General features: G+C 34.0%; 1 protein-coding gene across 1 annotated transcript in view; it reads left to right on the forward strand.

Annotated features, from left to right (window-relative positions):
• The window catches only part of LOC123529489 (uncharacterized), a 39,135-nt gene extending 34,164 nt beyond the window's left edge, over positions 1-4,971 (forward strand). The window contains exons 15-16 of the mRNA XM_053521297.1: positions 897-943; positions 2,060-4,971. Of these exons, the coding sequence (XP_053377272.1) occupies positions 897-904 (8 nt within the window). The 3' untranslated portion in view covers positions 905-943; positions 2,060-4,971. The remainder of the gene's footprint in view (positions 1-896; positions 944-2,059) is intronic.
• Positions 4,972-27,003: the final 22,032 nt, after the last annotated feature.

Here is a 27,003-nt window from a genome sequence, read left to right on the forward strand (position 1 = left end):
TTTACTTCTTACAAAGAGACTGAAAGTCCCCGAGTGGCATTTGTTCAAAGTTTGTCTAAAATCCAATACCAAAAAAATATAGGAATCCATTATGTCACTCAATTATATTTCGAGATTTGGAACGTGGGCGATCTTATTTTGAGAATTGCAGTATTGCAGACTCTGATTTTGAATAGCTATCCCAAGTGTCTGTATTTAATAACCTATTTTGAGCAGTTACATAGATAATTGCACCCAAAGGCTACATATGCAGCTTAAGGCACGTAAATGCTGCACATAATGATTCTAAATGCTGAACAAAATGGAAGCAATCAATTTTGATTCAGATTTATTAAACTATAGAAATGATTCCAGTAATAGAGCTCTTAGGAGATTTCTAAAGAATTGTTTCGCAACGTTTGCTAATTGCTAAATTTTTACAATGTAATATACATTATACTTCGATGCTCTGCATCTCAGTGTAGTTCCTTTTAAACAGTAGTCTACACTCCGCAAGAGTTAAAACAATGTCTCGTTTGTTTAAATGAAATCCATTTCCCACATGTTTTTGGTGATGGGGAAGGGGTGGTTAACTTCAAAACCGACACAGTAATAGTATATGTCAGATGGCAACTTTTGATTTTATAATGCTAGCGGAAAACTCAAGGTGTCCCTTCAAACCACTTCAAACCAACCCTTATTTCATTACGGGTGGGCATTTGGGTAAAACCACCAACCTGGATGGAAGAGCGAGGCTTGAACCCACATCGGTAAGGGGTAAGGGATATGAAGCCATCGCCCTTAACCTACATGAAATTCACATAATATCTGCATTAACAATCATATTTCTTCTATTTTTTTTTTCAAAAACAATATTTGCATTTACCATTATGTTTTCTTCTGTCTTTTTTTTTCAGAAGTCTGAATCTTCACTCTGAACAGTTCAGCTGATTAATATATCTGTGTAAGTAGATAATAAATTATATTGTGTGTTGTATTTATTTTCGAGTAAAACACTGACCAGAACATATTTAACAAACGGGAGAAATTGCATACAATATACATATAGCATGCGTTTTTTTCAAAACCATGTAACACCCGATTCTTAAGTTCACATACGCATTATTTAGATTTTTTCGCTACCACAAAATTTGATTCAAGACGCCACACAATACTGTTGTGTTGATCTTTTTATGTTCCTGTTTAGAAATAATTGTTAAGATCCTAAAGTTATGTGGTTGTTACAAATTAGAACTTTCGTGAAAGTTTTAGGTGATTTCAAGTATGAAAAGAGTATGTGGCAGTTTGAAAAGTTTGGTACCGTCTAGTCATGAATGTAAGTAAATAGATGAATCTCGGCCATACTTTTACAAAAGTAACTGCAGCTAATGCATTGACAATGTTATATAACTTAAAAGTAAAGGCAAACTAATAGAAAGAAATGCCAGAACAACAACAAGCGATGACAAAATGCTCAAGCATTTTCAGAACAACTGCAACCATTGCCAAATTCGATCTAGTGTGTAGTAAACATAATAATTACACATAAAATCAATAAATTGTCAAAAGACATTTTTGTAGATGATTAATGTCCAATATTGCACATATCACTGCTTGAAAAATAACCGGCAAAAAAGATTATCAGCAGTCTTCAGTTGTCTTGTGATGGGCGTAAAAATGTCCACGTACTTGTACTCATGGAGTCTATTGGATATAACTATACAATAGCATTCAATATAACTATACAATAGCATTCGGCTTAAGCTGGTGCAAGGGGACATGAGGGGTGTTGTACATTTCATTCAAACCAACCCTGTTACAAGTGTTTATTGCTTGGTTGCGTACTATGCTTCCAAAGAATATTCTTACAGATTTTGCTAGATATTACAGGCGGCCAAGCATTAGCAAAATTGTGAAACCATTAGAAGTTGTGAGTTAGACTTTAACATTAAAATGCTATGTTATATTTTTCAGTCACTCATTGAAGTATTTCTCTAATAAAATTCATACGAACAACACTTTTGCATTAAGTACAAAAATATTGGTAGACACAATTAAACTAAGACCGGTTTATTTTCAGGATTTCATACTGCTGTGATCATATAAGGTGTCATCAACCCCTGAAGGTGGCGAATGATATTCGAATGGAAGAAGGAAATGTCAACCAACTTTCTGAGGAATTGATTAGAGACTTGAAAAAACATCCTAACAATTACATAGTTTACTTTCCAAGTTTTATCGCAAAATAAGGACATTATACAACATAATTATTTTAATCAGATTTAAGATGTCCCAGTGGGGCGAAATAACACTGAAATACGGGACACTTAGTGTGAGAACTATAAACTTTCAAAGCTCAATGTTTTTCATAGAAAGATAATTATTGCCATAGAAAATAATGCAATAAAAGATGAATTCGACAGATGCATGCTCACACGTACATCTAATAAGGTAGCCTAAACAACTGTTTAAAAACAGTAATTCTCAGTCAGAACTCGGACGTAAAGCAAAATCGATTGTGTTTATTAGGAGAAAGAATTATACGGGAAATTCACTTGTTCCCATTAATGATGATAAATTACGCCACCGAAAACTGCTGATTACAAATGAGAACACATTTTCACCTTGTATCTATAGAGAAACTTTAGTAAGAAAAGTATATCGAGAACACAGTCATATTTCAACTCTCTGGCCACTTTTGTTCGAAATCTAATTCATTCCGTTTCTTTATTGGTACGAATCCTGTTTCTCAAATGTCCCAATGTCGAAGGTACATGTATAAGGCAATGTCAAATTCTACTTTCAAAATTGTACGCGTATTTGTATTTTCTTTGGAATGCAAAAGGATAAGGTCGGGATGAGTTGTAACAACAATCTCGCGGGGATCATGACTTGCTGGTGATTCATTGACATTTTTTGAATATGCTCGAAATACGTTTACCATTCAGTTTCCGTAAGCTTCGTCATAGTCTTGATTGTAATGAATTGGACTATATCGCAGATTTGAATGTATCTTTTATTAACAGTTTTACACCGCTTGACATCCTTCAACTGCATATATAAATATATTGACGGAAATTTTAAGATAATTACTGGTCATAAGACCAATATGAGCAAGTAAAGACAGACAATACATTACTATACTTCCGAAAAATAAGCCTTTATTCTATGTGTTGGTTCGCTAGGAATTATGCCGAACCTTTGTTGTATGAGAGTACCTCAAATGCCAGAAATATTTTGTGTCTACCTTATTGTCAATTTAAAATGAATGATAAAAGTAAAATATCGTCTCTATGAAAGATAAATCCAGTGTATTCTTGAAATTTAGGGCCGACAACAGCAGGAAAGTGGTAAAACAATAACACTAAGCAAATGTAATCAAAGTGTGTGATTATTTGCAAGAAGGGAATTGAAGCTAATTAGATACAGTGAAACTTAAGCTGATTTTATATTCTTAAGTATTTTCTAGGATTCAAAGGACGAACAATTACTGAGTGTCGTTATATCCGTATAAACTACGACATAAATCTCGCTGGCAAATGTGTTTCCATGGCAACCTCTTTGCATCAATATCGCGTTTCTTCGCAGCCATGTTTAAAAGGGGAATGGTTTTTAATTTCATCATAAAGTTTATTAAGTAGTCAAGAATTGAAAGTACCTTTATCATGATGCCATTCGTAACAAACCTTGGGCGTTTGATGGACTATCATTGACAAAACATAAACAATTGGATACAAATACACCCTTAATACTTTAGGGCGTTTTTAATTTTAAACGAAACGGTTCATGTGCGCTTGACAAATAAAACGAATCGTGGAACTTGACATTCGATTCACAAATTTGAAAAATTGTTATGAAAGAAATTATTGATCTTTTGCTGGGGTAGTTAATTGGAACAAAAGTCAAATATACATAATGTACCGATAGAAGAAATAAGGCAAGCGTTCCTGTTATAAAATCACAAGTTTTCGCGAAGGGTTTATTTTCACTATATTCATTAACTGTGCGTTTTCGGGAAAATAAATGTTTGTGAAAGTACCGATATTATTGTTTTAAATACTTCTGTTATTTCAAGATTTTCATACTATCGTGAACATTTCACCTTATGGACCCATTCCAATTGCAATATAATAGCGAATTTTGAGTCTCTCAAAAATACCTGACTACACGGTAGAGCGGGACCTAAAGCATTGAAATCGTATTGTGTAATTTTTATATATATTCTTTCCTAATTTTTGTTTTAGCTGTAACATCGATGTAAAATTATGGAACTAAACTACTTTGATTTGTAGTAGCTAAACCATAGATATATAATATTGTTAATAAGATACTGTTTGATTCATATGTTTTAAATGAATATCATGTCAGTATTCTAAAAAAGTCTCTTAAATATAATTGAAACTCAATATTTCGAGCTCGCTAATCTTAAAATTCCGTCTTTCTCGAATACATTTTCAAGTCCCGTTCGGAAAAAACATCCACAAAATATTATTTTAAGTCGAATTTCGGTTATCTCAAACTCAAACGCTTGATCCTTTGGAATTCAAAATATCAAGTTTTATCTGTATAATATAATGTCTCAGAAAAGAACTTTCAACATCTAGTGATATTTTTTTTTCTGTTTTGATTCCAATTAACAGAAAGTGTTCAGATGATAACCACACTAACGCCGGTTATGGACTATATCGTGTTCCTTATGCTGAAAGATATTTCATGGATATCATGAATCAAACAGTTTCTGTTTTGTCATTGTTCGAGCTGTTAAAACTATTATATAGTGTGACAATGTATATTATATGTTGATTGTTTTACTTCTTTATTGTTAGAAATATTATAATGTCTGTTAAAGCCATGGTAGCTGTTTCAAAGGAAGGGGTTAGACTCTTGGTCCCTTTGCGAACAGCTGCTATTTAAATGTTATAATAATGCATAATAATTAATCATTCCATTTTTTTCTCAGCGTTCATTTGATTAAAGCATTAAAAAGAGAAATGAATAGTTTTTTTTTGTTTCCATGCGGACGAAAAGGTTAACGCCGCGTTATATTTTGTCATTCTCTTGGCTGTCTGCTTAAGGTAGTTTTGACTGTATCAAACACTATAAAACACCTTTGAACGTGTTTATCATGGAACTGGTGCTGTATAAATCTGGTACAATAATAACGTTAGGGGGCTACATATATTAATTACATAATGTAACACAGCTGGCCATGTATATAAAGAACACGAAGGGGAAATGAAAAGAAAGTTTTACACGCGGGATGCAATAACTTATCTAATTATGTTTTTTTTTAAGCAAAACGGAAAGAAAAAAGATGCAATTTTAATAGAGAATAACAGGATACCGTCTTTTGATATCAATGTTATCAGGTCGAGGTTGATATGGGCTGGAAGGGGTGAGGGAACTGTCCTATGCTAGTACCGTCTTGACTATAATATTTCCGGAACAACCAACATGGAATGTTTGGTCTGGATTTATTGTACACTTTTGAAAGCAATATTAACGTAATTCCTTGCGGTATTGTACACAACTGGCCGGATTCTAATCATTCTGGGTCATATGATAGCCCAGAACCGCTTTGTGACCAGTGGAATAGTATTGACAGTATTCGTCATTGCACGCATAAATGCGCGGCCAGTCACTAACAATGGTGATATGCATATGCATGTTTCAGGGTCAAGTATACACTGCCCGTAGTTTATGTTTTCTTGTATGTTTATGTTATGTTTGTCCCGTATTGTCCTCCGTAGTCGTATTATTGTAATTGGTCTTCCGTAGTCTAGCTGTTTTGGCATTATTCTTCACCTCATATAAACCATATCTAATAGTCCAGTCTTTACCTGTATCACTTCTTCATAATTCACTCACTACAATAACTAACCACATGGAAGGGCCTCTCTTCTAATTTTCAATTTTCAGGCTAATTTGCACAACGCATGCGCACTTAGAAAGAAATATTGATGGCGAAGGCCACAGTTTTTTGCCGCTGACAAATAAAATATTATATAGGCTCATATTTGTGTATTTTCAGACCCGTAATCCCGTGACCCGAGTCTCGAACTCATATGAGTAGGACCAAACCAATAAGCCAGTGTAATTTTGGACTGCGACAAATGGCGCCCAACCTTGGGCTTAGGCAGCCAAGGTGGTATGAGATCGACGAAATTTGAGGACGACCAGGAGTGGTATTATCCGAGTGACGTCACCGTACAGTTTTACAAAGGGAATTCCCCAAGTCATAAGTATAAAAAAAAACACATGAACGTAAACATAGTGTAAAATGAAGCTTCTGGATTAAATTTTGGTAACAATAGGCCTAAACAATGAAGAATCTATTCAATTTTAAATGAATAAAACCGAGGAATGGCAAAATATAGATAAATGATTATATACCACTCCAGGCCGTCCTCAAATTTCATCGACCTCGTACCACCTTGGCTGCCCAAGTCCCACGTTCGGCACCATTTGTCGCAGTCCAAAATTACCCTGGCGTATTGGTTTGGTCCTATCAAAACTAATGAATGGCAAAATACCACTGCTCTGAACATGTTTTTACTGAAAAACATTGCTAAACAGAAACTGAAAGTAACCGGTGACACTGTTGTGAACGTAACAAGGCCGCCACTTTATTTAAAGATTTCCCATGACAATAGACAAGGTGAGATAATGTTTAAAATGCACATATTATACAAACAGCTAAACATGTATAGTGAAAATAACCTAATTTTATTTGCCCCAGCAAAACCTTCAAAGGAACAAACAAAATACATTAAATACATAAGACAAAATTTGAATCCAGCGAAAGAACAATTATCCCCAGTGATGGCTGCAAAGGGAAAAACTTGCCAACGATACACATAAGTTATTAGAGAGTAAAAAAGTACCTTACTAATAAGATAAAGCAATAATCAACAAATTAACATTCTGATGATAGAAAAGCAAACATACGGCATCATATTATACGAGATGCCGTCATATCTATTAAGATGCATACCACAATGGAGTCTCTATATTAAACATCACAGTTCAGGTTCCTACAGTTTGTTACGAAGAATAAACTCGTTTGTATATTTTGCAAACAAAATACGAGCCACTTTAAACTCGGACAGGGGGAAACATGTTTTCGTAGCCAAAGTATTACACATTCAAATGCTTAGACTATTCCTTGAAATACTGAAAAACGGAACGAATTCAAGCATGCTTAAATATTTAACAATATTCTATTACAATAATTTCTTTTTAACTATTTCGCATGATTTCCATGCCTAACTTTGCAAAATGTGGGAGCAGAAGAGCTACAAAATACATGTAAACATGTACACTTCATACAACAAAGTGTTCATGATTTTAGTTGAAATAACACTACTCATCGTAAACAAATGCGTAGTAAGCAGGTAAGGTGTGGGGGACAGTGACATAATGAAATACCGGTACACTTTACTCCTATCAATGGTCATTTACCTAACAAAGTTCCCGAAGATAGGTCTGAACTGTGAAACGAACGCATGTACAGGAAAATGAGAAATGCACGTACCAACTTGCGACCCAGACGTCTAGAACAGACCATACACTGATCAAAGTAACTGAAAACTGATATCAAGTTGGGTATCCACACTACAGAGTCCTACAACTTGGCAATGCCTTCAACTATGACGCCATCTAATGACACAAATTGAGGTCAACCTTCGGCGTCAGTTTATGACACAAAACATGACTTAGAAATCACACCCAACTATGTTGGAATGCCATTTTGTTTTTAATCGATTATAATGAACTCATATTTAAACAGTATTCTACAAATAAACTGACATTCTTAATTTTGTTAAAAGAATATATTTACAAAGTTAAAAGTTATTTCATACAACGACTGTCTTGACTCTCAATCCTCGACCGAATGTTTTATTGGCTTCTAGTAAATTCCGACCGAGAGCTTGTAAACATCCACGAAACACAAGTGCAGGCCCGCAATTTAGACTAATATGCTATGTCAAAGCATCTACTGCGTTAAGGGCTCTTGACATCCCCCAAATATAAAGCATGGCCGATGGCCGACAGCTGAAAAGGGGTGAACCATCAACCAAGGATTGTAGACTATTCACTACACAGAGCAGTAACGTAAACAATTTACTTGATACCATTCTGAATCAAAATATAATGTCGAGTAAAACGTTTACTTTAATACATATGAGCCGTGCCATGGGAAAACCAACGTAGTGGGTTTGCGACCAGCATGGATCCAGACCAGCCTGCGCATCCGCGCAGTCTGGTCAGGATCCATGCTGTTCGCTAACAGTTTCTCTAATTCCAATAGGCTTTGAAAGCGAACAGCATGGATCCTGACCAGACTGCGCGGATGCGCAGGCTGGTCTGGATCCATGCTGGTCGCAAACCCACTATGTTGGTTTTCCCATGGCATGGCTCATATGGCTTTGATACTGTTTTACTCCCACAGTGCATTTTCAAATTAGAATTATTATTTTATGAAAAGGTCATAAAGCCTTGACAAAAATTAAAGTTAATAATTATATACCTGCCAGTTTGAGTTGTTGGAATTCAACAGAACATTTACTAACAGCGCTTACACTAAAATGTCTGACCCTGTAGGTATTTCATTTCATTTTTAAGTACTTCTTATCAGCAATTATCTCACAGAATCCGTCATTATTTTGATTATTTGTACTTCTAAAGAATGATCGTAGACCTTATTACACAACAAAATTACTGTTAAGTCACTACACAGCCTTCAGTGTTGATTGTGGGAGTACAACATACTGCTATTGTCCTGTTCCGTTATGGGGTATGCTGTGGGCTGAAGCAGGAGCCTGAAAAAGAGATGAACAGAAACAGCAAAGATATCTGTATCAAGAATATCAGCAAATATGAGATGGGAGGGTGGGATAAATTCGTTGATTCCATTGCTGACCAGGATTGAAATGGGAAAGCAAACGTGTCAAATTCAAAAACGAAATACACGCTTTTTCGTTAAAAAACGCGCTGAAAATGCAAAGGGGAACAACTAGCGCGCCACTAAATACTAAGATACAGTTTTCGTCGCAACCTCCTAACTGAAACAGGGGCCCATAAATATAAACAGGTTTATTTATGCACAAAATGCAACAAACCAAATATTAGCATAGCATTTTGCATATAACCACACCATATTAACATATTTGTTTCAGTTGTACAGTTCATTCCTTCTGGTGTATCAAATGTACTGCTTTTTACATTTCAATATACTCTTTCTTAGAAGTCTTTCTAAAAGACCGCTAGGTGTTCTATAGATTTTTCTGCAGTGTTAAAGAGATGCTTTCAGCATTATGCGATTACAAAGCTTAATTTACATGAATTACAGACTTCGTGCATATATATTAACATTCCGTGCTAAATGTAATACCACGCACGTGACATATTCTTTGTACTTAAGGTCAGAAAACTAAAAGTGCTGTCATTACCAATCACAAAATTTATCTGCAGTTTAACCTTTAGCCCGCTGACGGCAAGTGATTTTATATATTATCTTTGTGACCAGTGCGGACAAAAATCAAATTGCACATTCGTGCAGGCTGATCATGGTCTGCACTGTTCACTAATCAGTCAGTAAATTTTCATTGAACAACCCTTCGAATAGTAAATGGTATGCACAAATTGAATGATGGACTAGCCTTTTTTTGAAACTTAGCAGGGTAAATCTTGTCTACTTTGTTTAGATAAGCAAACATAACGAGAAGCTCACTGGTGTAGATTTGGTTATTTTCATGTAGGCTTTATTTGTTTAACATTTACCCTGCTAAATTCATAAAATGGACTAGTCCATCATTTAGTTTGGGCAGTTCCATTTATTAATCGAAGGGTTGTTCGATTGAGTCTGTTCACTAGAGGTATTGAAGAGTGCAACATCCTTCGTGTGCCCTAGTATCTGTTTAACCATAATACTCTTATAGATGAACATTGAAATGACTCCATGATCCAAAAATACAATATAGATTGAGTCTAGTTGCAAGGAGACTTTCTTTTTCGACCACCAAAGGACACTTAAAGATTTTGATATAATCCATAAGATGATCTTTTAGTAGACAGAATGTACAACAAGCAAACTATTAGCAGTGAAAATTGTCCCTAAAATAAATAAAGAAATTAGACATTGAAATCTGCTCTAAAGAAGTGCTAACAGCTCTGGATTAATTTGTGAATAACGTCAAAGAAAGAATCATACAAGAAAAAATAAATCATAGCTGCTTTGAAAAATGAGTTGCACTCCAGTTGACAATATTTTTTGTTGTACTGCAGCGGTCTGACTTAGAGGGAAAATGTCGATATGTATATATTGTCCTGTCAGAAGTTATTGTCCTGTCAGATGTTCTAGCACTTCACAACTTTTCATAATACTGTATTTTTATACGGATTTCACCTGTAACAACTTTCAAGAGACATAGCCTGACCAAACAGAAATAAATGCAGTGTTTATGAGAGAATGGTGCAGTGTTTATCAGGTTGGACTACAACGTCAGCGATCCGTGTTCGATTCCATTTGCATTTCATTATTTCACCTAATAATCACACTCCCTCTTATTTACTAATATATCTTATATTTACCTTCCTGAGTGCTTTGTTATAGTCAGAGAGTATACAACAGTTTGCTGATAACTCTTGTTTTATATTGTGTTGTCAGTTCTGGAGCTCTTCAGTACAACACTGCCATAAAATCTTGCGAATAGATTACAAGTACCTGATTGCTTACAAGAAGCCTCTTAAAGCCAATTAGGAACGGTAACCATGAACCTTAATTATTAGGAAGTTTTCGCTTATTTTATGCCTTTCAACTATTCTCGACAAGAATGAAAGGAAACATAAAGCAATTAAACATGTGAGACAACTGTATTCCAAACAGAAAAAGGTTCATCAAACAGTTTTGGATATTCTACACGTCGTGTGATTTGAGGGATTAATTATTAGTATTATGCATAAGCACCATATCGATTTCTAGAGATTCTAGTCGGCCTGTGATGATTAAGGGTGAGAAGGTATTATACATTAGCACCACTTTGTTTAAATAATATTTATTTTCTTCTTTAAATTGGCCTAATTTAAGAAAACCTTCTTTTATACAATATGTTCTGTAACAGTTGTTCCATGGAAACATTTTATATATTTCATTTATTTCTAATATTTCGCAAGGTCAAACCTTACACAAAATCTACAACGTCACACCATGTAAGAAATTATAACTGTAAGAAATTGTAACCATATTTCGGTCGGGCATATTCCAATAGCCACCCTTCCCCTCTTCTTGTGGCCTCCAATGTTGCGTATTCTAATATGATTTTCATGCACATTACCTTTAAAAATTTGAAGCTACGTCCGCCAAGAAAGAATGCTACTATATTTCATCTACTATCTTATATAAAAGACGTTTCAGAATAGCAATGACAAAACGGAAAAGTGTTACACTTAATTCGTACACACTGAATAGTTTTTAGGCGCAAACAAATAACTTATCAGACGTTTACGCACTCCCGTGTTATTCCGCGGGATGTGTTACTTCCCGTATTTTAACACTGTTAAAACACAGTTACGCATTGACGACACTTCAACGTACTATATTTGGCATCATGCATGCGCCATGAAATAGTACTTCCCTATTTCATATAGTTGTTTACATATCTACCCATAATGAATATATTTTCAGACTTTCTATATAGGAAAACAATTCTCAACAGATTGGTGTACTTCTTTTGCCCAAATACATGTACGCTTGAGGATGGGAAATGGAACATTGTCTACACTTTCAATGTAATCTAATGGTTGGGCTGACATAATATTACAAATGAACGTATGAAAGCATTTATTACGTTAGAGGTTTCGTTAAAAAATAAACATGTTGGTAATTATTTTGCTTTTACAGCTAGAGGCTATGATTTCACCAATAAAACAGCTGATATTTACAGAGTATAGTACTATAAAGAGTACTGCCGGAAATGAATAGAATGGTAATTTGTAACAACTGGCACAAATAAACGTTAAAGTAATATTAGTTGTAGACCTTTCAAGGCAGGTATTACCATTGTGGTTTTAATTCAAAGATGGTCTTTTATTCAGGCTTACCCATGCTTTGGTCGTTTATTCAAGCTTACCCGTCTTTTGAAATGCCCTCTGACGATGACAGCTTACGTTCAACATTTCCATCACAACTAATATCGAATGTTTACTGTTCTGGAAAACTTTTGATTAATGGTCCACTATTGAAACTAATATCAACGCAATTGTTTTCGGTACTGCGCATAGCTAGCCAGATTCTAATTATTCCGGATAATACGTTGTCCCAGAATTGCTTGAAGACAAGTTGAATAATATGACCTCGTTTGTAACTGTACACATAAATCTTCGGTCAATCGTTACCAAGGAGATGTAATATAGCGTATAGCTAATTCTGTCTGCAAGTGGTGAATACTTGTTTCTATTAGGGTAATTATATACCAGTCGGGATATTACTAGTATATCTAGGATATGTAATATTTGCTGTTACTTTAATGACTTGAAAATACTTTTTAAACTTGTTCATTACGATTTGTTCTAAAAGTTCAATGTACATCAAGTCATTAGATATCTATGCCTCCAGACGAACAGTTTATAATTTATTTTTATCTTTTATTTACTACCAAATGAACGAACTGTGTATTTTCTAATTTCTAAACATTTGGCACAAATCCGAAGGCGTGCCTCCTTAACAGAATATTAAAATGATTCTATGACGTTGCTGTACTGCATATTGATTATACTAGTTAGACGTGTCAAAGGAGAGACTTGAAATCTCAAGTTTTCCGAATGGGAGGAACATTTTCCTTAACAGTAAATGTGCCCTTTTTGTACACACCTAGTGTTGAAAGAGAGGAATATTCTTTCCTCTCGAAATACAAAAATGAAATGAGCCGTGCCTTGAGAAAACCAACATAGTGGGTTTGCGACCAGCATGGATCCAGAACAGTTTCTCCAATTCCAATAGGCTTTAAAAGCGAACAGCATGGAGCCTGACCAGACTGCGCGGGTGCGCAGGCTGGTCTGGATCCATACTGGTCGCAAACCCACTATGTTGGTTTTCTCATGGTGCGGCTCAAATTGTGAAATAAGAACAACTTAGACGTAAACACTCAGAAATATTGAGAAAGAGACGTGATCTCTCAAGTCTTATAAAAGATCTTTCCACCCAATGCATTGGTAGAATTATAATTTATTTGCAACGATACGTACAACAGAATGTCAGACATGCTTTTTCTATGCTTATATATAGGTAGAATTGCCATGCATTTTTGAGTTTTGCAAAAGAGAGGGATGTTCAATTCTTTTTATCAGCCTTATTCGTAACAAGAAATATCTTTAAAAATGATGGTCGGCGAATTGTAATAAGGAAAGAAATTTATGAATTTTTCATCTAACATTCATCTTTCATCTAACATTTTTCAAACTGCAAAACTAAACACCGCACTTTAACAATTTAAATGGTTCTCTTTTAATTTTTCGCAAAGGTTTCGTAGGGTTGCAATTTTGTTTCGTTTATCCTTAGACAAATAATTACAGCAGTAGTTTGATGAAGATTCATGAAGCGGTTCATGAGAAGAGGTCATTAAACGTGTTTATATTTTTAGCTAAATTGGTCCCTATCCCCATTTGTAACAAAATAGCAGGAGACCTTACGATATTGTTACACATCGAGTTTGATAAAAATCCACTACATTTTAGTGGTTAATGCGAAGAAAGGCATATCTACTTTTAGCTATAGTGGTCCCTAATAGGGCCCAAGTTCCTATATAAAATTTGGAAGAGGACTTTATAATGATGCTCCAGACCAAGTATGACAAAGATCCACCAAGCTGTTCATGAGACGCTGTATAAAGGCATTTCTAGTTTTAGCTCTAGCAGCCCCTAAGAGGGGTCAAATGTCCCAGCTGAACAAGGTTGGTTGCGGGCCTAATAAAGATGCTACAAATCAAGTTTGATTAGAATACATGAGAAAAAATCAAAGGATTTTTTTATTTATTATTATTTTTTATTTCTAAAATAGGCCATCTGATCCCGCTTAACAAATGCATATTCGCTATTCATGAATGTTTGGACAATGACGTCACACCTATAAAAAGTGAAGGTCAAGCAAAACATACAATTGCAATTATTTCAATATTTCTGTTTCATAAACAAAGTTTGACCGTAGTCATATCACATAGATAAACTGTATGCAGCGTACCTTCATTTCAGCGTAATGAGATTCAGTCATTATATAGCATATATATAATAAAACAGATTTCAACTGAGTTCAGTATTTGCATACCATACTAAAGAAAAATATTCATATATAATAAATCAGTTAAATAATTTATAACTAATATATCAAAGCAAACAAGTACTCATTTTAATATGCAATCTGAATAAGTCACAAAAGCAAGAAACCTTTTCATATACAGACGACAATTGCAATAAGGAAAATCTTTTAAAAAGCACTTCTCTACATAAAAGACTCTTATCACACCCTTATTCATGTGATACGCAGACCGTATTCAGCTCTTTCTTTAATTTGATATATGTTGGTATTTGAACTGGTTTTTATCATATTTATTAAACTTACTTATCATTTTGAGATATATCAATATTCTTGCTAAATATACTGAGCCAAAGTTAGCTTTAAAACTGTGAACAGCGTCGTTTAGGATAAACGCTTTGTCTACATTTCACTCAGCGTAGCACAATCAACAGAGTGAAAGAAATTGACACTCTCGTCCAATCAGGAAGAGTGTTGCATAAATCTTCCATTTTGATAAATTATCTATAATGCGTTATCAAGTAGTTTGATTTGCAAACTGAAGTCACGTGGCATAGGTAACGAAAACGAATTTAGACGGCGTCGCCGAAAAACCTGTATCATTGAAAGGAAGGAATATTCCGCCACCTCCACACCACATCCCCTATCTGGAAATAGCTGTGTAGTACAAAATACTCAGACATGAGATATCAAGTTTCGCAAAGAGGAAGAAAGTGTTACCCTATTTAAGATTTTTTGTGTTTTGCTGAAAGGAAGAATATTAAGTTGCTGTGAAATAAAATGTATTTTCAAGTTTCGAAAAAAGGGAGGAATGTTCCACCTTTTTCTCTAGCAGACGTACACATTTTTTGAAAGAAGAAAAGGGGGAACTGTCCCCCCTTCTGAAATTGGTATGACATGAAAACTATTAGACATGAGGTATCAAGTTATGCAAAAGGGAAGAATGTTCAACCACTTTCATTTACACTATTTTAGTCTTATTGTGAGAGCATGTTTTGCTGAAAGAAGGTATACCGCGTGGCTGTGAAACAAATGTACTCTAATTCTCGAGTTTTGCAAAAATGGAGGAACGTTCCACATTTGTCATAAGCAGAAATATACTTTATTTGTAAGAAGAAATGGAGTAATACTAATTCTTTTCGACATTGTTGTGAAATAAAACTACGTAGACAAAAGAAATTTATAATCTACTCTGGAAACTCCTTCCGCCAACCCAATGCCAGCCACCTACATAGTGTCCTGTTTTAAGTAGCATAAAAATTGCACAACAAAGTAAAAAACCTTGATAAATGGCCCTGGAGAACCTGATGGGAAAGTATTGAACTATTTTGGACGTTGTTGTATCTTGTAATTTACTTAGAAGAAGAAATCAAGAATGAATAAAGAAACGGAAACAAAATCATCAACCATTATTATCTGATTTGCGATTTCAATAATAAGGTTCAGTATTTGTCTATTTTCTTGTCAGAAAATGATTTTGCACAAGGCTTAACACATATTCTCTCGATTTGTAACGCGTTTGAATAATTTCTTTATATTCTTCATTCTTTTTGAAACTAGCTGAAAGAATTCCAAGTATGGAATACCCAACTATACATATATCTAGGTTATGCAAACATTATTTAAGTACAGCTAGCTCTTATCTCGCCTGCAGCCGTTCAAAGATGCGTTCAATAAAACACAATTAGAACGCTCAGTTCAAGTCATTATCTTTTCCTTAGCAGGAAAGACTGCTAGCTGTCCTAAAATTATAATTATAGAACATTTACCGCAACAAAAAGAAATATTGCGTGCAGAAAGCCAATTATCTCTCGTTTCATAATGTCTGTCATACACTGATGTGATTTATTCTTCGTCTTTGAGGTGGATTTTATGAGTTAACGAAAGGTAGATTTTGGAGACAAAATATCTCAACAAAATTGTACATAGTCTGTTTTACGTTTCTTGTAAAGACCACCCAAAATGTGCGTCCTTGAAATGACAAGAAGAAATATTATGAGTTTACTAAAAAGAGAAATGTTACCAGTATCAAGAGACATGTGAAACTTTTTTATGTCTGTTTGTTTGTTTTGGGTTCAGTATCGTTTTTAACAGTATCTCAGTTCTTTTACCTGCGGGCAGTCAACCTATCCAGTATTACTGGATTCTCTACCTGTCTCTGCAAGTAACTGTAAAGTTCTCCATATGAGTCAGAGGTGGAGGACAAATGAATTCAGTCACAGTGTCTTTTTTCAAATCGTCATGGAGTACATACGCCTCGCCAGTGAATTGAACCCACGACTCATTGGCCCATAAACAAGTAAAACCGGACGTTTACTAAATTAGGGTAGTGTTTCAAATGTTTGTCTTTTTAGAAGTTGTTAGAAATTATAAGTTTCTTTTCTGCAATTTGACATAAACACAGATACGGCGCAAAAGTCGTCATAAATATGAAAGAAATAGCAACTCAATTAAGCATCCGAATTTCTACATAATAATAAGAATACAGAAATGTTTCAGTTTTTATTGTTTACCATAGCCTTCTATGCAAATCACACTTTTATTTAAGTGTTTTTGTTAAACTGAAATGTCATTTAATTCGGATAAATTGAAGAAAAGACCTGACTATATCATTTAAAATGACAAGACATTCTCTGTGTTTTGTTTCTACTTTTTACAAAAGACAAACATGACATTCAATTTGCAAATATCTTGAAGAATAAGTAAAATCAACAGTTAAAATCCTTTTTGCTTGTTGTGCAGTACGCTTCCAAAGAACACTTAAAGACCAACATAGAACTTATAAGATGCAACAGGACAGAACAATTAATATCAGCGAAACGATCATCCTGAGAGATATGCTAACTTGGAACGGTCTGCAGAAGATTTAAATCGATTTGCCCGGTAACCAGACGCACGCCTACCACTTGGAAATGCTTAAAGCAATATCGTACAAATATAAGCAAGTTGACTGCTTAAGTCTACATTCAGTAAATAGAACGTTTCTTGGATATACATGTGCATAAATAGCGTAGGAAACTGTAATTTATGTTAAACAATTTCATAGTAACGGTCTTGAAAGTTCCTTGAAGATTTTTATATTTAACGTCAAATGCCTGATATCTGCTTAAATGAATTTGAAATCTTATTAAAGGTTATTAATTTACGTTTTTTCGTATTTTCGTCAATATAGATAAAACACAAATGTTTCCTTTATATAGCATTGTTCTGGGTTAAAACTGTACCTTGCAAAAGAATTAACAATTTCACATTCTGGAATAATTTTGCCTTTCTGCAACCTTTAGAAACATGCGGCACTAACATTACCTGAAGGGAGGTTAATAGTCAAGCGCTATAAACGTGTTATTAACAGTTTCTCTTTAAAATAAGAATAACTATAAAAGATGGCTTCCGCTGCCGAATGTTTAAGTGAAGTTAAGCTGCTGCCTTCGAATTCCCTAAGGGGTACTTAGGCATTTCTCCGACAATTTAAGCTGGGAAGTTGTCTTATGACTTACACATGCAAGTACTTACGTTCTCTACTCATAAGTATATGTCTTTATCCCTAATTAATACGCACACTATGGGAGAGCGCAGATCTACGGATCGCTGGGCCGTGAGTTCAATTTCCGGGCGAGGCGTATGTTCTCCGTAAAGACTCTATTATGTCTGATATCATTCGTCCTCCAGCTCTGATTCAAGTGGGGAAGTTGGCAATAACTTGCGGATAACAGGTTTGTACTGGTACAGAATCCAGGAACACTGGTTAGGTTAACTGCCCGCCGTTACATATCCAAAACACTGTTGAAAAACGGCGTTAAACCCAAAACAAACAAATACACACAATATATGTGAAACTGTGTACAGGGCAAAATTGGTTCATTATCTGATTTGGATAATCATTTCAAAAGGGGCGACACAATAAACTTAACTCTTAGGTAAACAACATTCTAATATAGATTCATTTCTTTTCACTGTTTAAAATTGTGCAACTTGTATAACCCAGTATAGTTAAGTTTGTATACAAGAACACATACGTAGGTAGCAAATTGATAAGCTTTTTACCCTAATTATATATATAATATTATTATCATTATACTCATGATAGAAGCCGCCAAAGGAATACAAACGAAGATACTTGACTTGGTTTCATACGTTGAACAGTCGTATTTACCTTACAACTGGGTTTGGAGTTTTGGATGTTTTAGGTACGTTAATAACAAATACACATGAACATGATAAGCTGTCATAACATGTACTACAGAATGGTCGGAGGAATGGTTGTAACCACTAAAAACCTTGAGAAATATTTCAATACCTGACTTTAGCCCTCATACATCAGATCATTCTTAAGAACCTAAACTAACATTAAAAGCATATCTTTATAAACTAGATTTAAATTGTACAATTAAGTCATCCTAGCTCGCTCCTGAATTTAAAATAGCTTTACAATTCGGAATACTTAATATCATTCGCCACCGGTGTAACAATATGACGACCAATTTAATCGGCGTTCTTTGTGTATTTGGAATTCTCTGGAGTTATCAAAGTGTGTTGCTATTTGACGCCTTAAATCTTTAACATTGGCAAAGACTTAGATAATTAATGCAAACCTTGAAAATACTCTGACAAAACATACGAAAAGCTTTAAGTTTAAAAAAACATTTACAAATGGAGAGCTATAAAACGAAGACTCTGTTGAATCTGCATGTTTTTGAAGAAACAATTCTGTATTTTATTGTCGCTAAGCCAAGCTGTTTATGCATACAAGACTTTTATTGCGTTGTTATAGCTGAGATGAATTGACATTTAGTTTGGACATCTTAAGGAAAAGACGTAAGACATGCACTTAAAATGACTTAAAGAGTATGTGGCAGTCTTCTTATTTCGGATATGGGCAAGTTGGGATAAGAATGTTTCAACATCTTTGTAGCTAAATGAAAGACTGCTGCATAGAAATCGGACTTGTGTTTTCACGATGAGATGGGTTTGTGACTCTTTTTAACTTACAAGTCTATCTTTTTATGTTTTATTCCTACGAGTTAAAATATGAAAGCTAGGCAGCATTTTAAAGATATCATACCTCAAAATGTAATAGCCTAAACTTATCTGACTGGGTTATATGAACCATTGCGTGCATTCTTGTTTGTTTCAGTACTACTGTATAAATTTGACCCATTTGCCGCCACAATGTTGATTTTATTTTTTAAAGCGACTAACCCACACGTGGTGTGAGAATTTATAAAATCAAACGTTTACCTATATTCACCTTTATGTGGCATATTTAATGTTCTAACAATGTATTTTTCATCGAATTCTGTCCAAAGTCGTTGTATTCCTAATAAATCTAAAATAAAAACATTCGTCTACCATTTCTGATAAGGGTTTTCCGGTTTATAATAAAACGGAATCCCCGGCCTTCAGCGAGCACCTTGCAAACATCAGGTGACAGTGATGACATGATCAATAGAGCGTATAAGTATAGTTACCTACCGGCTTCTTTGTTCCGATGAGGTCTATAAACACCTTATAGACCACTTAAGATGTGGAGGACCAGAACGACTTTAAACTATATAATGTCTATTCAAATCGTTGCCATGTCAATACAAACTGAGGCCTCGAACTACAAGCCTCTTAATTAGTTGTACTCGTTACTTTCATTGTCAAGAAGACTGAAGGTTTTAATATCTTCTCGATGGTGTGCGCGCAGTTTTTTAGCACATTTCGTTGTGTCTTCTTTGCGTGTACCTGATCACGGTATATTATGATAGCATTTCTTGTGATGATGTAATAATAAAAAGTGTGACCTTGACCTTGGAGCTAGAGGTCTGGGTCTTGCGCATGACACGTCGTCTCATTATTGTAAACATTTATGCCAAGTTATTTCAAAATCCCTGTCTGAATGGAAGACATACATCCCGGACAAGCATTTACCGGACGCACACACGGACACACGTACTGAAGGACGGACAATGCAATTTTATATGCACATCTTGCGGGCATAAAAAACTTATAATATACCATTCGCGTCAAATTCTGACTAATTGACTAGACACACATTGATGATCTCAGAAAGAGACTATAATCGTCCGAATATTTCCCAAATGTGCACGGATTTTTCATGCAAAGCAAAATGTCATGTCCTAGTTGCTGACAAATATACTTACAGGTGAGTAGCAAGTTGGACCTTTGTTATATTAATAGTATCCGATAAATTGTAGCACATATTGTCTTGTTCCTTCTTCTAAATATTTGTTTGTAATCATACATACACGTTACAAACGTTCTTCAAATCCGAAACCAATCTGGACTATGTAAAACAAAGAAGCATGTAGGTAAGTCAGTTATCATTCTCGGAATAGGTCTGCATAGTGTTTAAAGACCTTTGAGGTGATTTGAAACCTCGCTCGCTACGCTCGCTCGGTTCACAAATCCCTCACAGGTCTATAAACACAATGCAGACCTATTCCTCGAACAATAACTATTACGTATCGCGTAGCGTAATGGCGTTTTGAAAATGTAACTAAATAATAATATAAAATGAAGTCAGCACACTATTGCCCTTAAGTATTGACCTTGCACTTATGAACATTCCGTATTATTGCGTAAATAATTGCTTAAAGGTGGTCAATCACATTTAAACAACATTTTATGACATTTTTTACTTTTTGTATATTCTGGTAGAGAATTATTTAAGGAACAAAAAGACCGATTACATAGAGTTAGGTTCTTATTTGAAATGTATATTTTATTATTTTTATGAAATTTTGTAATTACTCCCCTTTAATATGAAAGTATATAAAAAGCTGGGTATTTCTTTTTATTTCGATATAATGTCTAGTTTTACATTTGCATTTGATAGACATATCAACTATTGAACAATCTGAACCAAAATGCAAGTTTTAAAGCTGTATGTAGCTTCTGAATTCATTTATTTCCAATCTATCTTGGTTGCGCAACCAAGATAGGCGAAGGGAGGTAATAATAATTTTTCAAACTTGCGTTTCTAATGAATTCCATCTAAATACATATTTTCAATGCAAATATTTTACAAATATATTACAATATGTCTAATATTTATACATTTCCTTAGGCAAAGTATGTTAATCAAATTTATATTTATGATAAAATAACTCTATCTTGGTTGGGCAACCAGGATAGGAAACTGAAATTTTAAAAATACCTCCAGTGAAAATCTAATTTGTATTAAGTGTTAGGTGAACATAAATGAGTGTAAATGATCAGATGCTAAAGTTTCGAACAAATCCGTTACATGGCCAAAATCTGATTATCCACCTTTAATAGTGATGTAGCGATATAACTATTGCATATGAATAGAAAATAACAGTCTACTGTCTTTTGATACCAATGTTATTAGGTCGAGGTTAATATGGGCTGGAAGGGATGAGGGAGCCTGATAGCATTGATATCAAAAGACAGTTGTCTGTTATTCTATTTGTCATGAAACTCATACAACCTACCCAGAACAACATATGTCCTCATCTTCTGTTTCGTAAAAGTTGACTTCTGAAGCAAAAATTAATAAATTCATATTGTACGGATTTGAAAATTCATCCGCCCCTGAAACACTTGAACGAAACAATACGGCAGCCATATTGATTTCAATTTCGACAATGTTTAATGACTTTCTGATATTCGTATAAAACTAACAATGGAATAAATTCTTATCTGCGTAATAAAAAATCATCCTCTTGAATAAATCAAAACATGCTTTATTTCCATATTATTAAACCTTTGACTCAGACAACTACATGTCCAAAGCGCTGAAAATTTCACTTCCAGTTCCAGAGACAGTGACGTCACTAAATTATATTGTCTGTGTGATGTGGAGACAAGCATATTTAAGGAAATGAGCTAAGATTAGAGAATCTGTTTAGAAAAAAGTCGTGCAACATCAAAACTGGATTCTGTAGTAAAATTCGATGTGGAAGGAAACTGATGTAAAAACTAGTCCATCAATATGGGAGGAGCTTACTTTTGATATCAGGTCAATGACCTGATATCAAAATAAAATATCAGGCAAGTGATATCAGGCACTTTGCTTAGTAGTTGCATGATAAATTTCTTTATAATTTAACTAATATTGCATGTGCAAGTAGCTGCGAGGACAAATTGTTTACCTGCCAATCTCGGTGTTGATTGTTCGAGTACTGTATTTGACCTATTTTTTTTCAAATTTTATCTGCAAACTTTACAAGTACAAAAATTGCCACACTTATCTGATTAAACTTTATGGTCTATTTCTTGAAAGAAATAGAATCTACACATGTAGTCTCGTTAACCGTTGTGGAACAAAATGGATAAAAAATCTGTAAAAGTTTCTCAGATAAAAAAGAAATAGTACTTGTCAACAACGTTTCAAGAAAATCAATAATACAAGAAATAACAGATAGAATTTGTGAAATATGTTATGTAAATACTGTAAGTATAAAAGCAATATCGATAACATAAAACTACAATAAAATATTTAAAGAAAGTGGTCCGAGATGTTTTTGAACTCGTGGTAACATGCATGGAAGTCAGTCACCTTACCACCACGCCATCGTGTCATTGGTTATTTATATAGGTTTTTTCAGTAGTATAGATATTTTCAGGATACAAAACGAAAATCTCCGAAACTATTGGCGGAGATTAATGAGTGTCAGGTCAATACTTGCAGACAATACGTTTACGATGCGGTCAGAATTTCTCGTTGGCCAAGCGGTTACGGTATTCGTAGTATAATTTTTCGTTTGGATTTCGATTCCCAGACCCATTAAAATTTTATTTTTAAAACTGTATTTTTTTTCTTAAATACGATTCAACAAAAACAAAACGAGTTAGTTAATCTAGTTCTAACTTGTTCAGTAACTTATATATATATATATATTACTATTGGCACTTAATTATGTTTAAATACACCCCGCCTTTAATCTGGTTTTACGTTTTCAAGCTTTCCTGATATTTTTTAACCTGTACAAGTTAGTTTCAAAGAAATTACAACAAGCCTACACTTCAATTTATTAAAAGCACTTTATGGCCATAATTTCAGTATCGACTGAGTTAAAGAAACTAAAAATGTTATACGAAAATAGGAAACAAAACAATGAATTCGAAACCAGGGAAAAACAATTTTACACAAAGTATGTAATGCAAAAAAATAAAAAAAAAAATAAAAAAATGTCGGTCGAATGCAAGGTTCGAACCGTCAAAACTATCACTATAAAACGAATTCGTACTATGTGCCGTCAAGCCATCTATTGATATCCAGCGTATACACGGCCTGTAAACACTGGCTCGTCCTCTTTGAGGAGATGAGTTGAAAAAAGAGCCAATGATACTTCCGAGGAGGCGCTAATGACCGGAACTTAATGCAGAATGTAAACAAAGAAGAAGGGTGAGTTGATTGTTTCCTTTCTCAGATAAATTTAAGGCCCTATTTCAAATAATAGCGAATGTAGTTCCATTCAGAAATGATTATACTTTTTATATATGAAGGCCATTTTGCAAGGTAAAAGCATTCCTTGACGTGAGAACTTTTGAAAGTCGGAAAACAGAGCAAGTCCAAACCAAAAGTAGACATTTTCCCATATATTTCGCCCTAATTTACACAAATTTAAGATTTAATAGTCCCTGCATCAATCTTGCTGAAAAGCATATCTTACTGCTGCATGACTTATGTGGTTTACTAGCGTGTTTATCCCGTACATGTGCATTTAACACCGTGTGGAGGAGCCATCGCCGCAGAGGAGGCGCTAAGAACCGGAGTGGGAGCCAAAGCACTTTGAAATTGAGATTTTTAATGTATCATCAATTCTCATATACCAGAGCTATATCATGATTCCCTTGGATTGTGACAAACATCTGATGGATGATATTGTAACAACATCCTATTCATTTAAAATGTATTACGAGATATTTACACTTCTCTTTTCTTTTGCACTTGTCTAATGATGGGCTATCATGGCGTTATAAGTTGTATAATTATGATATTTTCTATGTAAGGGATATTTCCTAATGCACAACGGTTTTCGTGTCCAACGCATTTTGGATTTTTTAATAGTTAGTGTTAACTTTGTGGTAGTCTTCAAATGCAATTGCAATATGTGCTTCACTAGGTACTTACAAATGCTAAATAAATATATTTGTTTACTTGTAAATTGCTTAATTCGATTACATATATGAGAAAATGCTAACACTCAAAATACTCTCCCAGATGTTCTAACGATAACAATGAAACTGAAAACGTTAGATGTTTATTCCCCGGTCGAACCGCATATAGGTTTGTCTTATCCTTGTCCGTTTGTCAGTCGTTCTGCAGTCAAAGTCATATTAAGTTATTATTTAGTACTGGGAGTTTGTAAATAGGGTGCCATCTGTTGAGGCAATATTTGACGTCAGACTTTGTTTTTAATTAATGCTACGTAGTCAGAATGTGTACTGACCGTTATTAAGCTTACAGTTACAGAATTATAAATACAATTTTTTAATTTTACTTAAATAACGTTTGTAAGGAAACATGTACATGTTGAACAATTCTCCTCTTTGGCGATCTTATCAGTACATCTACGGCACATATTCTGATAAGCCACCAGACAGCGCAACTGATAAATCCTATTCCTAAACTTACATTGATTTATATAGGAAAATGATACATTTACCATAGAAAATGTCATAAATTACATATTTCTATTTATTCTATTATACCATCCCTGATATTTCCTTAAAAATCAATTCAATACCTTTACGATGGTATATTTTTCTTCAAAATAAGTCAATATTTGGTTGCTTCTAAATTCGTTTGAAAAAAGTCTCTCAAATTCAATATACTCCCTATATATATTTGGCAGAATTACACGATAACCCTGTTTTTACTGATTATTTTTGATGGAAATATTAAAGTTAAATTTCCATCCCTGATATATTTAGAAAGTTCCCGCCATGCACATTCTAGACATATATTTTATTATAAAATAAGTTATTTCTTTCTTGCTTCTAAATTAGTTTAAAAACAGAGTTGCAACGCTTTCTGTATATTGACAAAAACGTGCTAAGTTTTACGATAAGATAGAGCCGTGCCGGAATAGGAATACATGATTGTATAATTATTTAACAGAGTTTAGCATGATTTTTAGGTGCGTTCCGTCTAACAAATGTTCTTTTAAAAGTTTTTTTTCTTTTTAAAGTTTTCGTGGCATTTTCCTTTGAAAATACTGAGATATGTTTTTAAAAATTCGAAAATAAAAGTGAAAGCAGCTCTGTAGTTGCATTACAGTTATAACCAAAATAATAATACAATATATTTATTATGACTTATTTTGACAAAATGACTGGGTGTTTCAGTAAATTAGTTTATTTAAACTTTATTTAATTAATTTATTTATTAAATTTAAAGTGTCATTTTGGTCAGGTAGCATCCTGTTTCTTGTATACATGTATATCATCGTGGCACGGGACAGCGTATTGTATTGACAAAATATTAGCATTATAAATTTTATGGTCATATGCCTTAAATCAGTGTACGCAGAAATTAAATTATGTTAATTATATTCTAAAGGGACACGTATGTTGCCATCCGAATCACGGCATGTATGATTGAAAGGTATAACATCGTGACACGTGCCGATGTACGACATAAGTATTTGAATTTAAATGCGTGATTTATGTCAAAGTAGCGGATTGTATTGATATGAATTAGAATTAAAAGAAAATTGACAAGATATTGGCTATGATTTGTAGGGGTTTTTTATACGCACCTAGTAAAATGTTCCAATAATTAAATGGAATAACCAATTGTAAAAAAATTTCGCAAAGAAAGTTGAAATGTTCCTACATTTTTCGAAATCTAAATGGCTATAATTTTTTGACAATGTAGTACTAAACTTAAATGCCTTTCAAAGAATTAATGTGAGATTACAAAATTGATAGCAGTTTTCTAGTGCGTGCCGTTTTACGCCAAAAAAGATGTTTATCTCTTAATTAGATGTAATTAACAGTGGACAGATGCACATGTGTTTCATAATGAATGGAGAATCGACAACTAATAATTACCACCTGTGTTCATTTGGGCCAACATTTTAGGTTTTATTATTTTTTTCATGTTTACCCTTTATTAAAAATAATAAGTAACAAGGAAAGAAAATAATTCTCAAATCAAACTATATAATATAATTACGTATTGTCCGTAAGTATTGACCTGGCACTCATGAATATTCCGTATGTTTTCGTAAATAAATTTTCAGTGTCCGAACCTAAACAACGATATAACTATTGAAATGCTAATTATATACCATCATGTATCATGCGGACAAAGCGTTTTGCCACTAACCGCAGGGAAGTGGGTTCGAGTCATCTGTCTGACAATTGTTTTTATATATATATTTTCTGTAAAAGACGGAAAACGTGTCACACTTATCATGATTTATCAACGAAAAACTCTATGGTGACCATTCTTCTACGTACTTAAAACCGTTCTACAAAATGTCGTTTAAAATCTTCAGGACCGGGCAAACATTAATAAAATAATATAACTATAGATACAAATACAAGCACAAGGAATAATATTTTATATTTCATCGTAAAAAGCATTAAAAACAGCAAATTCTAATGTGTGTCCATAACATAAAAATTGTCAGTAATTAAGTTTTAAAGCAATTTGAAAAAGAAAATGAAAAACCCGCCAGTGAAAGGACCACAGAAGAACTTAAAAGAAGACTGAAATTACTAGGAATCACTAC

Source organism: Mercenaria mercenaria, chromosome 13 (genome assembly GCF_021730395.1).
Source record: "Mercenaria mercenaria strain notata chromosome 13, MADL_Memer_1, whole genome shotgun sequence".
Classification (NCBI taxonomy): domain Eukaryota; kingdom Metazoa; phylum Mollusca; class Bivalvia; order Venerida; family Veneridae; genus Mercenaria; species Mercenaria mercenaria.